Below are 13,164 nucleotides of genomic sequence, written 5' to 3'. Positions count from 1 at the left end.
AGTATGCTGCTCTTGGGTATAATAAACCAAGGGTATGGCAGATTCAAAGCTAGCATTAAAATGCAGGGCTCAAATCCGTCCCTGCTCCTTAGTCCTCTCCTGTCTTTCCAGGTCCCGCCTACGGCAGGCTGGGGCGTGATCATAAATCTTTCAGATTGCCACAGCGTCCTTCGCAGTATTGTTCAAGCAGATACAGCTAGTCTCTCCGTAGCTTGACCTAAATGGGAGGCGACCCTCAAGACGTGTCTCTTGGAGTCATGTCATCAGTGAGTGAGGAGAGAGGCTCCCGCGCAGCTAGGACCCTGCGCACAGCTCTACGGCTTTACTCCTCCACATCTCGTGTTTATCCAACTTAGTGCTGCATTTTCTGTTTGCTTACAACGCATTGAGGACCAAATTGTAAGACTTTAAAAGTGGAACATTAAGTGCCTTCCAGGTGAGGGAGGATGCTTCAAGGGTTGACAAGATGAGAGATGTTGGGATTGAAATTCAGCCTTGTCTTGGTAGTTGACTCAAAACAGTGTTGCTCCTCTTTGTCCTTGTAATGGAACAATGTGAGCACTGGCTAAACTGTTTACTTCTGCTTGATAAGAAAAGATGAATCGTGTGGTTGGCCTCGCCCTTCTGAGATAGGGATTAGGTTTTTTTTTCATGTGTTATGATAAAATGAAACTGTGTACAGTAGAGTACATAAATTCACTCTACTTAACATATTTCACGACAACACCAACGACACATACCAACTGATGATACGGCCAGTCTTTGACTCGGCCATGAACTTGACTGTATGTACAAAAGTAATCTAGGGTCATTTAGTGTCTTCCTGCTTAAATGTGGCCCAAACTCACCAAGTCAGAATATAAAATATTTATAGCATTCCGCTGTTTTTTTTACCTGCTTTGATCATTGAAACTTGAATTGCATCTGGAGTCCGTCTTCTTCTGAAATTAGCTCTGTATTTAAAGCAACTTCATGTTTACCGTGTGCTTCTTTTTTTTTTCAGATCAGAGCACCTGTATGTATTCTTCATGCAGTGGAGTCCAGACATGTACGGCGAGGGCGTCAGGGGCATGGGACAAGAACCCGGGTTCATGGTCGTCAAAAAGATCGTTGCATCAGAAACCCCTGACGATGAGCCCATCACTGACCTTAACGTGAAGGAATGGGAGGTAAGGTCAGAAGGGGAGAAGTTTCCTCACCTGGCCAGAAGTTGCATCTTTGGTGTTGTTTCAAACCTCACAGATATGGATTAAGTTTATCGTTCTATGTTAGCTTGATCCATACCCTGTGAAACACAAGTTTATGTGCTAGATTTTATCTTCATTCGTATGTAAATGTTAATTGATTTGCTTTCATTACGCAGTGCATATTGTTGTACGTATTGTGTAGATCTTGTTTGAACACCATTTGAATTTTGTAATTGTCAAGCCTCTGTTTTGTACTTCAGTATTTTTTGCACTGTTTTTGTACCACTGCATATGTTTTTAGTTGAGTAGTCAATCTGTGGCAACTTTCTCTCACATTGCAAGTTATGTAAGATGTGTCACACTTGCTTTGCTTGGAAATGCGCTTCTCTGAACTTCCAACCAAAGTGTTTTGCATGTTTGTGTAATTTATTTATTTCTTTAATTCCTCTTGAGTCACTGTATGGTAGTTCCATCACATGTCGTGTGATTGTCTCGAGTGTTGATCAGTATTTGTCACCTTCAGTTGCTGGATGACAAATGACCAACACCACTATGAGTTACTTATACCTTTTTGGACATGAAATGCTCCCTGAAAGGGAAAGTGACACTGATATGGGTTCTTCCTGTGTGTGAAAAGCTTTCGGTTGAGAGACAGTATGTGAAAGGAAGTGATGACGGTGGAGTTGTAGAGAATTTTGCTTGTCTGGGTTAGCTTTGGTGCTGCTTTGCATCGAGTATGATAGGATCTACTGTTGTCAATTGAGACTTGTTTCCAGCCCTGTGATTAATGAAAGGGGTTGTATTCATTGTAGGAAGAAATTGATACGATGGAGGCTGTGCCGTGCTTTAAAACTTTAATGAAAATGAATGATGTAGGAAACAAAGTGGACTGATTTGTCTGTCTGTGGACTTCAGGCAACCAGCGGCAACATGATCCAAAACATCTGAATAAATAAATAGGAATCGGAAGCAGGAAGTTTTTGCAGCATTAAACAAAAAGTTGTCAGTTTTTCATAACCGTTATCTCATCAACTCATGTTTTAAACTTATAATTGTTTGTTTTAATTCGCTTTTTATCACACGGGACAAAAATGTGACACGATTTGGGCTAAAATAGCTATATTTTGGGACGGTTGTGTTGCTGTCTCTTTAAATTCTGTCGGTTATGAGATGGGCGTGACCGAGTTGCTTTTCCAGCCAATAGCACGCCGGTTTCCGTCCAATCCCGTGTCCTCATTGGACCTCGGCGATGTCACGCATGTCAGACATCGCAGCGACCCCTTTGAGAGGGAAAAAAAAGCTTCTATTTTAGTCAAGCAGTCTCCCAGGCTTTCAGCCAAACTCCCTGTGTTGGTCTCGGAGTGGCACGGAGAAACTTGAAGGGGCTGTGATGTGACTGTCCAGCTTTAACAGCGCCCAGTAAGCAGGAAATGTTCTCTAGGAGGGGGAAGGACCAAGACAAACGGCAGACCCCTAAGTACACCTGTGTATGTTGCGTCCGCTCTTCCTCTTTCAGCTCTAGCCACGGATATTCTATGTTTCTCTCTGGTCAGCTGTTGTTGTTAGCGGGCTAGGCTAACGTGCTAGCGAAGCTCGTCAGCCTGCAGGGTGTGTAGCTTGTGGAGTTTTGTGTTCAGGGGGAAATGTGGCGCTCATGTCTCCCCACTGTTTGACTGCATTGACACTGACTTGCACTTCTGCGTTGCTCTTTTTGGCGAGGTGTGTCCCTGTAAGCTCTAAAAGTTCCCACAGCTAGTAGTCCTGTAGGGACATGCTCTGTTATTTGCACCCGAGTTAGAGCACAGCCCGCTGATCACTGAGTTTCGCCTCGTTTCTTCTTGATTTCTGGCCAAAAAAAAAAAGTTTACTTTAATCCAAATACAGGTTCTTTTTTTCTTAATACTGTCACTCAAACTTCCCTTTATGGTGGTTAGGGATTTTCTGCCATTAAAATGTTATCTGTCAGATGAAGCAAAACGATTTTAGCTAAAGTATCAACAATGTATTTTCTATATAGACCAAAGCTTACCTGGTGAAGTAGCTTACTAACAATACGAGCAGAGCATTCTCAGTTTCAGAGAACAGTGAGAAAACCTGCACTGTGTGAGAAAAAGTACATCGCTTTTTCTTCTGGAAAAATCCTGATTTTATTATAACGCATCAAGTCGTTTATGTCCAGGAACATTTCAGTTTGCACAAGTTTCCTGACTTGCTTATAAGCAGAGAGGATTCTGTAAACTGTTTTAAGATAAACAGACCAAAGCCCCTTTTCCACCGACAGAACCCGGGATTTAGATACCTGGGATTCTTTTAACTGAGAGAAAGGAATCCTGGCTAATTTGTCTTTCTGTTTGCACTGCGTTGAAATGCTGTGGATAAGGTATATAATATAGCCTAATGACATATGGAGAAGTTGTGAAGAAAACTGCACTACGCCTCCAGCCCAGCTGGTGGCAGTAATAAGAAACTAATGGCATCACCAGCTGTGACCGCCTTTCTGTTGCCTAGCAACGGACACCACTGAAAAACGTCGGGATGCTTCTGCATTTAAGCGATGTCTTGATAAACCGAGCAGATAATTGAGCTTCAACCCGGTGACAGCCTAGCCTAAGATAATTTCAAAACTTGTGTCACAGTGTGATATGTGAAACTTCTGCTCCTCTCTTCCCCATTGCCATGTTCTGTTTTAAACAATCCGCTTCGACCACACCCCTCAGTCATCTGAAAGTCCTACCCCCAGATCTGGCTCTGTTATCCGGATAGGCGTGGACCCTGGAAATTACAATGACTCCGGTGAAATTAACAGCTCTAACCTAACCTCTTTACGTCCATGTTGATGAGCTAGAGCGTAGAACTATTGTGGACAGAATGTGCCTTTAAACTATTCCAGCGTCCAAGCCTTCATGATCTGATATCCCTCTATCCACCGGCCCTATTCAGAGTAGATCTCTTTGTGTATTCGTGCTGGTTGTGATTGTTTACCCCCCCTCCCACCGGTGCTTCAGGTATCCTCCCTGTATCTGCTCAGTGTCAGTAACACAGGCAGGTAGCTCTCCGTGGAGCATCGTGCTGTGTCTGGTTGTTGGATCGTAGCCATTTCCAGTGGCCTGCTCTGGATTTTAGAGTCGCTGCTGACAAAACGGCTCCGGCAGGTTTTGTTGCCTCACTTGGACCTGAGCTGCTGTGTGTTGACAAAGAGAAATCTCACACATGGGCTCTCGCTTCTCTCCCCTCTCTGCTCACGTCCTCGTCGCAGCCTTTTTTGTTGTTGTCGGTGTTGTTGTTGTTGTGTTTCAATGGAACCGCAGGATCTTTGGTGGTGCAGGTAGAAATGCGTTGCACAAACATGCAAAACAACTAAGTGCTCTAAAACAGCCTGTCCCCTTTTTTGGCGCTGCGCCTGTTTTCAGCTTGTGAATGCCAACCTCTGCCATTGTTGCCAGGCGGAAAGAGAAGCGCTGACCCTGAGCTTCCCTACTGCTGCTGCTGCTGCTAGATAACTCTTTTCAGAACTCATCTTTTCTTCCCTGTGGCCAGCGAGTGAGCGGGGGTCAAGTTTTATGTTCCACCTGTCCCTGTGTTTGTGCTGCCAGGTAGTGTCTCTGACGGAGTACCACCGTCGGATCGACGCGCTAAACAGCGAAGACCTGCGCTCGCTCTGCAAACGACTCCAGGTGCCCCGACCAGCCCTGTTCACCCCCTCTGTCTGCTCTGCCCAGCACCCACGCCACGTCTCCTCTAGGCTCCCCGCTGCCGCCGTTCACTGCCGCCGCCGCTGCTGCTGATGCTAATGTTGCAACAAAAAAAAAAAAAACAAAAAAAACTAAGAAATGGCTAAGCGGCTAGCGAGCACCGTGGGTGGATCAGTTTTAGCTCGTTCCAAATCAACCAAACTTGCAAGACCAGATGTACTGGAGGAAGAAGGCCTTATCACTGTGCTACAGAAACGCTGGCCTGTGAGGTTTTCACGTGCCACCAGTCTTATCTACGCGTGTCAGGCTTCCCCTCTGAGACCGGTTCTCCACACGCAGCCCTCTAAATTAGTTGCTTATTAGTTAGGAAGCATGTATTTTATTTTTATTGACGGCTGTAGCCCCAATATGCAGATTGCGCTTTAAGTGGCTTGTTCTGTGAGCGGTTGTCTGTGAATGGCGGGACGGTAGGCTGCAGACATACTGACCAGGAGACAAAGGCAGCCTGTGAGGGCGGGCTCAGACTCCCCTTACAAGATGAATGCTGTTGTCCGAACACAATGCAGGACGGCGTTATTTGACTTGGGGCTGAAACAGGAGAGGCTCCCGGCCGGCGGCGGGCGGAGCGCTCCGCGGTCGGCCCCTCTCATGGAGAGAGATAAATGACCCCGCCACAGTGCCTCGGTCAGGAAAGGACGGCGAGTGGAAGAGTGCGAATAATTCATCGGGTTGGTTCTCGATGCGCAGACAGCCTCCCGGCCCTGCCCAGCACATCCTGATTAGCCGTCTCCACCAGATTGTTGGGGGTGTTGGCGTGTTGCCAGTCAACGTTAACTCTGTTTCTGCCGGGGTGACTGGTTTTAAAGCACCCCAGCAGGGATGTGTGGTTTTACTGGCTGGGTTTCTGATGCCGACTTCCCTCCTGCCTTCCAGCCCCGGGCCAAATGACCGGACCTGCTGCCGCTTTAGCTAGATGGTTCCCTGCCCCCGGCCTTTAGAGTTAGCTGTTGGTTAGTTTAGCCTGACCAGCCTGACCAGCTGAGCTAAACGCAGCCGTTAGCCGTTAGAATGGTGAACACGTAGTAAACCTGAACCCAGTCAGTGTCTGTGCTCTCAGGAAGCTGAAGCCCTGCTTGGCGGCACGCCTGGATCACTAACCGTTATTTGCGCTTGTAGATCACCACCAAGGAAGAGGTGAACTCTAAGCATGGCACGTCGATCAAAGCCGAGCTGGAGCCGGAGACGTTCAAACCCAACCTCAAAGAGCCCAGTGAACTCCTGGAGGCCGACCAGATAGAGAAGGTATCATCGTACATCCATGACACGTGCCATTGCAACACGCCTAAATCTTAGTCACACATCAGTTACTCACTATTTTCCCCCATAGGAGCACATGACATCTAAATCCAACACATTTGAAGTTTCCTGCTGGAATGACACTAAATGTTAAAAAGTTAAAGCTATAGGAGCAGTCAGCCTCTGTTTCTCTCAATTTTTCTCTTATTTATCAAATATTCTGTATCTTTTTATGTTTCTGTCTCTATCTTTATACATGGTTATATTCTGAAGGCACCTGCCATTCTTTTTTCCTACTGCTTGAATGGATGAAAATCTATTTAAGTCTAGATCTGCCAGAGTTTATAATATTTTTGAGCGTAAATTCTATTTTAATTGTATTACATTTGGGATCTGTTTCTGAACTATTTATGGGGTCTATCTAGCAACAAAAATGTGTTTTCCAAGAATAATGCAGCCATCTTCATAGATGGACTCAGGAAGGTGGATTTTAGTTTTTTTTCAACAGAAAGACTTTTGGTGATTTGCGACAACCAAAGCAAATGGTATTTAGTAGGACATCTGAAAATTACCTTTTATTTGTTGCGATCATTCTGCATTGAGCGTTAATGTGTATAATAATTGAGTTTAAACAGATGTGATCATCCTCATATTTGTCTTATGTTCTCAGTATATTGAAGTAATCATGTGGAGCACCACACAAAAGAAACAAGTGCGTCCTTTTCTGACGTAATACACGTCTGCGGCGGAGCGGCTCAGTGAAAGTAGCCTAGCGCTGACTTAGCTTAGGAGATACACTTGATTTCTTGTGACAAATTCCTGCATTTCCCACAGCAGGCGCCCACCACACCGGTCTGTCAGCGCGGCACAGGGTGGGTATCTGCCGCTATTTAGAAAGGCAAATGTTAATAAAATTAGATGTGAACACCTCCAGACGTATAGACAGGCTATTTTGTTGGCGGGGCGGCCGTGACCCCATCCCCTTGTAGACCCCTGGTAGTGGAAACACTGTAAATTCATGAGACAGGAAATTGACGATCCCCTCTGCAGGCTGCGCTCATAAGCCAGCCTCTGCACTGGCAAATCTCAGGAGAGGAAACAAAATAAAGCAGTTTAATGTCAAAAATTGGGACAATAATTCCACATTTTAGTCAGTACCTTCTGTTTGAAATAAAGTGTGTACACTGCTCCTCCTCCACGTCTGTGGGCTTTATCTCCCCGTTAGCGCTAAGTTAATCCTGCAGGCTGTCTGCAGCGGGCCGGCAGGCTCTCTGAGGAAGGGTCCGACCTCTCCGTCTCTTGTGGCTGATCTGGACGTTTTCAGCCCCGTTACTCTTCTTTAAACACCAGATGGTGTTAAAATGTCAGCGCACACGTAATTGAGCGTCGGTGGCTGTGGCCTTTCAGTGCTTCGGGCTCTTTTTTTTTTTTTTTTCTTTTCCTGCTCTCGATCCCTTCATCTCATTTACGTTGAAGCTTTGTCCCCCTCCCTCTCACACACAGCTTGCCAGGAATCTGCCGCCACGGACCATCGGGTATCCCTGGACGCTGGCGTTTGGCACCTCAAAGAATGGCATGAGCATTAAGACGCTGTATAGAACCATGCAGGGCCAGGACACGCCGGTCCTTCTGGTCATTAAAGACAGCGACGGCCAGGTGAGCCGTGCGTGTAGCAGAAAAGCTTCTGCTGGGTTTAAGTGCTCTTCCATTCTGACCTGCTGCTGCCTCTGCTTGCCTCTTCTAGGTATTTGGTGCGCTCGCATCTGAACCCTTTAAAGTCAGCGACGGCTTTTACGGCACAGGGGAGACTTTCCTCTTCACCTTCAATCCAGAGTTTCAGGTACCACATCCGTCTGAGGCTGTAAAAGAACAAGTCAGTGTCCTGTTCTCTGATCTACAGGATGTGGCTCCTTGTTAAACGTTATCCAGAGGAAACGGGGTGCTAATTTGTTAAACGACGGGAACAAGGAGGGTAGATTTTCTGAAGTAGGCAGACTAGGAGAAATGCTGAAGCTGTGAGCAATAGGGACACAAGCTTCTGTTTCTATGTTAAGATTGATTATAGGACATCACACTAGGCAGCAGCACTAAACTATCACTAAAGGATCAATGCTAAGGCATTTTAAGCTGTTCCAATAAATCATAGCAGACAGGCCATGGTAGTGTCCTAGCTTGTAAAGGCCAATAGTTGCTCAGGAATGAGCGCTGTTCACTTCATGTAAAAGTTAGCTAAAGTTCAGGATCTTGACTGGCTTCTGCTTCAGTCTTCTGCCTGGACTTACACTTTTAAACCTGATCTCCACAGGTGTACAAATGGACAGGAGACAACATGTTCTTCATCAAAGGAGACATGGACTCCTTGGCTTTTGGTGGAGGAAGGTAAGCCAGAGAGCAACGTCAGCAATTCCCATCACTGTCTCTTTGAATTAACTATCATCCCAGTCAAACGGCATGTCGGCGCATACACTGTCACAGTGTGCGCTTTCTGGGCAGCACACTCCATCACCTGTGGAAATAAAACCAACAGTAAATTTAACATTTTGAAATTCAGCCTACTTGCATGACCAGCGCTCCACTTTAAAAAGGAACTGTGCAAAGAAATGATTTAAAAACCCAAAGTCTTTAGCATTGCTCTGTCTTCTGTAACCCCCAGTCGGTCGAGGCAGATGACCATTCATACTGAGCCCGGTTCTGCTGGAGGTTTTTCCTCTCTGCTAATGGGTGGTTTTTCTTTCCACTGTCGCTTCATGCATGCTCAGTATGAGGGATTGCTGCAAATCCATGTACAATGCAGACGACTCTTCCTGTGGCTCTACGCTTCTCCAGGAGTGAATGCTGCTTGTCTGGACTTTGATGCAATCAACTGGTTCCCTTATATAGGAAATGTTTGACCAATCTGTATAATCTGATTGATTTTTACTTTGTAAAGTGCCTCGAGATGAAATGTTTCATGAATTGGCGCTGTATAAATAAAATTTAATTGAATTGTATTAGCATTCATGGCCATCATGAGTGGACGGAGCAACTGTTAAATTGAATATCTCAATCCTACACATGTGAGAATGTTAGCCAAGCTGAGCACTTGTTCACGTAGCACGTAGCAGCCTCAAGCCGACTAAGATGTCTCCTGTGTCTTGTCTTCCAGCGGGGAGTTCGGCCTGTGGCTGGACGGAGACCTGTACCACGGACGGAGTCACTCCTGTAAAACATTTGGGAACCCCATGCTCTCTAAGAAGGAGGATTTCTTTGTGCAGGACATAGAGGTGTGGGCTTTTGAATAACGAAGCGGCGCTCCGCAGGGGAAAAAACGAGTCCTACAAAGGACAAACCAAGGAGTGGTTCTCCTTCAGAACTATGGCAACATCCCAAAAAAAACCTAACTGCACATCACCAGGGCTCCCCTGTCTGGAAGCCCGCTATCGGATGCTTGTTGTGCGTTACTACTGCAGTTATTAAGGAGCTTTGTTTTTTTGTTTTTTTTTCTTTGTGAAAAATTACCTTTGTGTGTATCTTATTACAGCCTTGTGGAGCGTCTTTGCAGCGTAGGGAGAGTATGAGGGAAAAAAGCAAGGTTGTGTTATAGGGGGGAGAGCGGGGGGGGGGGGGGGGGCCTCGCTGAGGGCATGAAGATGATGGTGGCTGCAAGAAAGACAGCTGTCCCAACAGGTCCTGGTAATGCATCAGAACTTTGAAGAACCTCAAGGAATCCCCCCCACCACCACCACCACCACCTTCTTGGATCCGACCTAGAACTGTGTGTGTTCGACAGGATGTGGCACACTGTGCTGTCAGCCTGTACACAGAGATGCCCAGGTAGAGGGAGAGACCGTAGACAGAAGCTGAACACATTCCATTCTTCTTGATTGTGGAGTGTCAAAAAAAGTGGTGATCTGTGGTGAACATCCTAAAACACATCTGCAACAGGATCTGACCACATTAAACTCAGAAAAGAGCGACTACGTGTTGTGTGTGTGTGCGTGTGTGTGTGTAGTGGGAGAAGGGGGTTTCGTCTTTTTTCCAGTCCCGTTTTTTGGGTTGTCCCCAGAGGCTTAACTTATTGGGTATCGTGTATCGTAGTCCTCCCGTCGTTCACCGTCATAGCACACCATCTGAAAGCACATAGCTATAACCGGATCACCCATCGTCGTATCGTTCTGTTCAGTGGGTGTACGTGTGAGTCCAGCTACCACCGGCTCCTCCTCGGCCGGATGCTGGCTGTACTGTTCGTAGACAGTAATGTGTTGCAATAGATTTGTGGAATATGCAAATAAACTGTCCTGTGACCTCAAATAACCGGCCGGGCGGGCGGCGCTGCTTTTGCCGTCGCCCGGCGCTCTTTCAGGAGAGCGACATGTAAAGCTTTTACGTCTTGATACACATTAATTGCTTCTCTGGGTATCATTTGAAGGCCTGAGATGTGGTTACCTGTTTTACATGCATATATGACAATTATATATTGTATATATGATTATATGAGTCTATATATAATCATATATATTTTGCTGTTGAGTGTGACAGTGATATATTTGTGCTGATATTTCAGCTATTACTATATATTGTATATTACCCTGTAAATTAATGTTAAAATAGTAGATTTGTTGCTATATATAGATATATAAATACATAATGCTATATATATATATATATATATATATATATATATATATATATATATATATATATATATATATATATATATATATATATATATATATATATATATATAAAAATTGTGAATCAATGGGTTGCTTCTAGCACTTTAATCTGGTTCTAAAGCATTGAATCCAGGTTCTTAGGTTATCTTAGAAGTAGCTGTACAGTATATATTTTTTTCCTTTGTTCATAACGACTACTGTTACTAGCAAGCTTGCTGCTACCAATATCAACAGGAATATACCCCAATGCTCTGTGGAAAGAGACGAGGTTACCCCGAGGATGTAGAGGGGGGGTGAAAGGCTGTCTAAGGCAGCCACAGGCCTGGGCGTCTCTCCGCACACGGCGGTCAGGTGAGTCTGGGTCGGTGTGACGGCAGACGCACAGAAACCTGGGAGAGCACCACCCTCCCCCCCCCCCCACCACCAAGTCTTGACTTTTCTTCTCCCCTCGTACTCTGGTCTTCCACGCCAGTATTTGTGTCCGTGTGGGAACTCACAGCGAGTAAATATGGTTACTTCTTTAATTTCACCTGAGCATTGTATCAGTGATGTACAAATACTAATAAAGCTGAAGTAATTGTTGTAACCAGCGGCGTCTCTGCATTTCTCATTCTTCTTCTTTTTTTATTTTATTTCCTTTTCCAAGTCGTTGGCTCTTGCCTGATCGTTCCTCTGCTAGTGGGGGACAGCTTGAGAGCAGTGTTCACTGGAGAAGTAAACGCTGCCTTGCTTATAGGGTTCACAACCCTTGAGGCCTGTTTTGTGCTACAAAGACAAACTTCAGTGTAATTTATTGTTTTTTTTTTGTTAAGGACTAGCACAAAGTACCACACCAGTCTAAGTGGGAGGAAAACGTACAATTTTAAGACAAATTGTCTTAATATGCGTGCCTTTGGCATCTTTACTCTGATTCCCATAAAGTCCAACACAACAAGCTCTTAAGAAATCACCTGATTAGTAGAGTCAACCTGTGTAATTTATCCCAGTATATGCCCACACAACCTAAAGATCTCTGTTAGAGTACGTTAAGGCCAAGAACACCATGCTGCAAGTTGAGGAAAAACGGCAGACAGGTCAGGGAGAGCGGTATGGAGACGGTCAATCAGCGTTGGGTTCTAAACTTGTTTGACAAGCTTTGAGCATAAAACGGAGCTCTTTGAGCGGTGTCGCTGCAGATGTGGACCTGTTAAGACATGGTGTTTTTCGTGGTAAGGTGGTATCTGGATGAGCTGCAGAGTTTCACAGCTCAGGAGGGTTTCGTATGAAGGGTTCGCGCCACACATCTGGCCTTCAAGAATGAGTGAAAGGAAAGAAGCCGTAAGAAATCCCTTCTGTATTTTGCAGGTAGTGTTTTGATGGAACTGCAAATAATCGGAGGAGGGTGTCCCAGTCAGATGAGACGAAGTTTAACTTTCCCACTTGCATGTGAAATGTGTCTCAGCACAGTAACACTGCGCATCACCCTGAAAAGTCAAGCTCCTCAGGGTAAAACCCAGCTCACGGTCCCACCCTCCATCTGTCGGTGGGTCAACCGCTTCCTGACTGACCAGCAGCAACAGGAGAGGCTGGGCAGCATCTTCAGCTGGTCCTCCATCATAAACTGTTTGGAGGAAGGTCCAGCAGGTGCTGTACTTCCTGCGGCAGCTCAAGTAGCTGCTGGTCATCTGTACGGCCATTATTCAGTCTGTCCTGTGTTCTTCCATCACTGGGGCTCATTTTACAATACGGGTCCGGTCCAGACTGCAGCAGACAGTTGGGTCTGCAGACAAGATCATCGGGGCTGACCTTCCCACCATCCAGGTCTAGAGTCAGAAATAAAAGTCTGCCATCATCTCTGCCGACCCCACACACTGCAAAATGGAGCAGTCATGCCTTCCATCTAATTTGAATGAACTTGAGCTATTTTGCAAACATGATGGGCACAGGTTACAGACCCCTGGTGTAGAGGATAACGTCCCAGTAAAATACAGTGAAGTTTGTGGCTGCCATGACTTGTTTTTCAAAGTGTCCTCCTGTGATCACTGCTTTGGCAGTTACTGTACTCGGCTTTAAAGGAAACAACATTTTTCAGTGTTGTTACTCCAGCACATTTATTCTGAAAAACCCTGCATAAATGATCATATTCCCTTTCTACCATCTGCTGAGTTTAAATTGTAAAGCACAACATGGGACTTTAATCCAGTTTAGTGTGACCCGATCTGCTTGAAAGCAAGAATTTAAATTGTGAGAGTGCGCCATCTGCTGGTCGTCCACAGTCGTCATGACGCACTGCAGACCTGAGACACATTTTAAAACTACTTCATAGAACGTTTTCAAGTTAATTCTTAATAAATA

The 13,164-nt window shown here is 45.4% G+C and overlaps 1 protein-coding gene across 3 annotated transcripts in view; it reads left to right on the top strand.

Annotated features, from left to right (window-relative positions):
* The window catches only part of oxr1a (oxidation resistance 1a), a 214,533-nt gene extending 204,402 nt beyond the window's left edge, over positions 1 to 10,131 (top strand). For 2 of the 3 annotated variants that reach the window (XM_036129399.1, XM_036129405.1), the window contains 7 exons: positions 1,004 to 1,169; positions 4,781 to 4,861; positions 6,056 to 6,181; positions 7,679 to 7,831; positions 7,920 to 8,015; positions 8,481 to 8,554; positions 9,321 to 10,131. In XM_036129399.1, coding sequence (XP_035985292.1) covers positions 1,004 to 1,169; positions 4,781 to 4,861; positions 6,056 to 6,181; positions 7,679 to 7,831; positions 7,920 to 8,015; positions 8,481 to 8,554; positions 9,321 to 9,456 — 832 coding nt within the window. In that variant the 3' untranslated portion in view covers positions 9,457 to 10,131. The remainder of the gene's footprint in view (positions 1 to 1,003; positions 1,170 to 4,780; positions 4,862 to 6,055; positions 6,182 to 7,678; positions 7,832 to 7,919; positions 8,016 to 8,480; positions 8,555 to 9,320) is intronic. The other variant, XM_036129408.1, reaches the window with a different exon arrangement.
* The last annotated feature ends 3,033 nt before the right edge of the window (positions 10,132 to 13,164 follow it).

The sequence above is a fragment of the Fundulus heteroclitus genome, chromosome 3 (assembly GCF_011125445.2).
Source record: "Fundulus heteroclitus isolate FHET01 chromosome 3, MU-UCD_Fhet_4.1, whole genome shotgun sequence".
NCBI lineage: Eukaryota > Metazoa > Chordata > Actinopteri > Cyprinodontiformes > Fundulidae > Fundulus > Fundulus heteroclitus.
The sequence above is the reverse complement of the archived record's forward strand: the minus strand, read 5'-3'. Positions and strand labels throughout refer to the sequence as shown.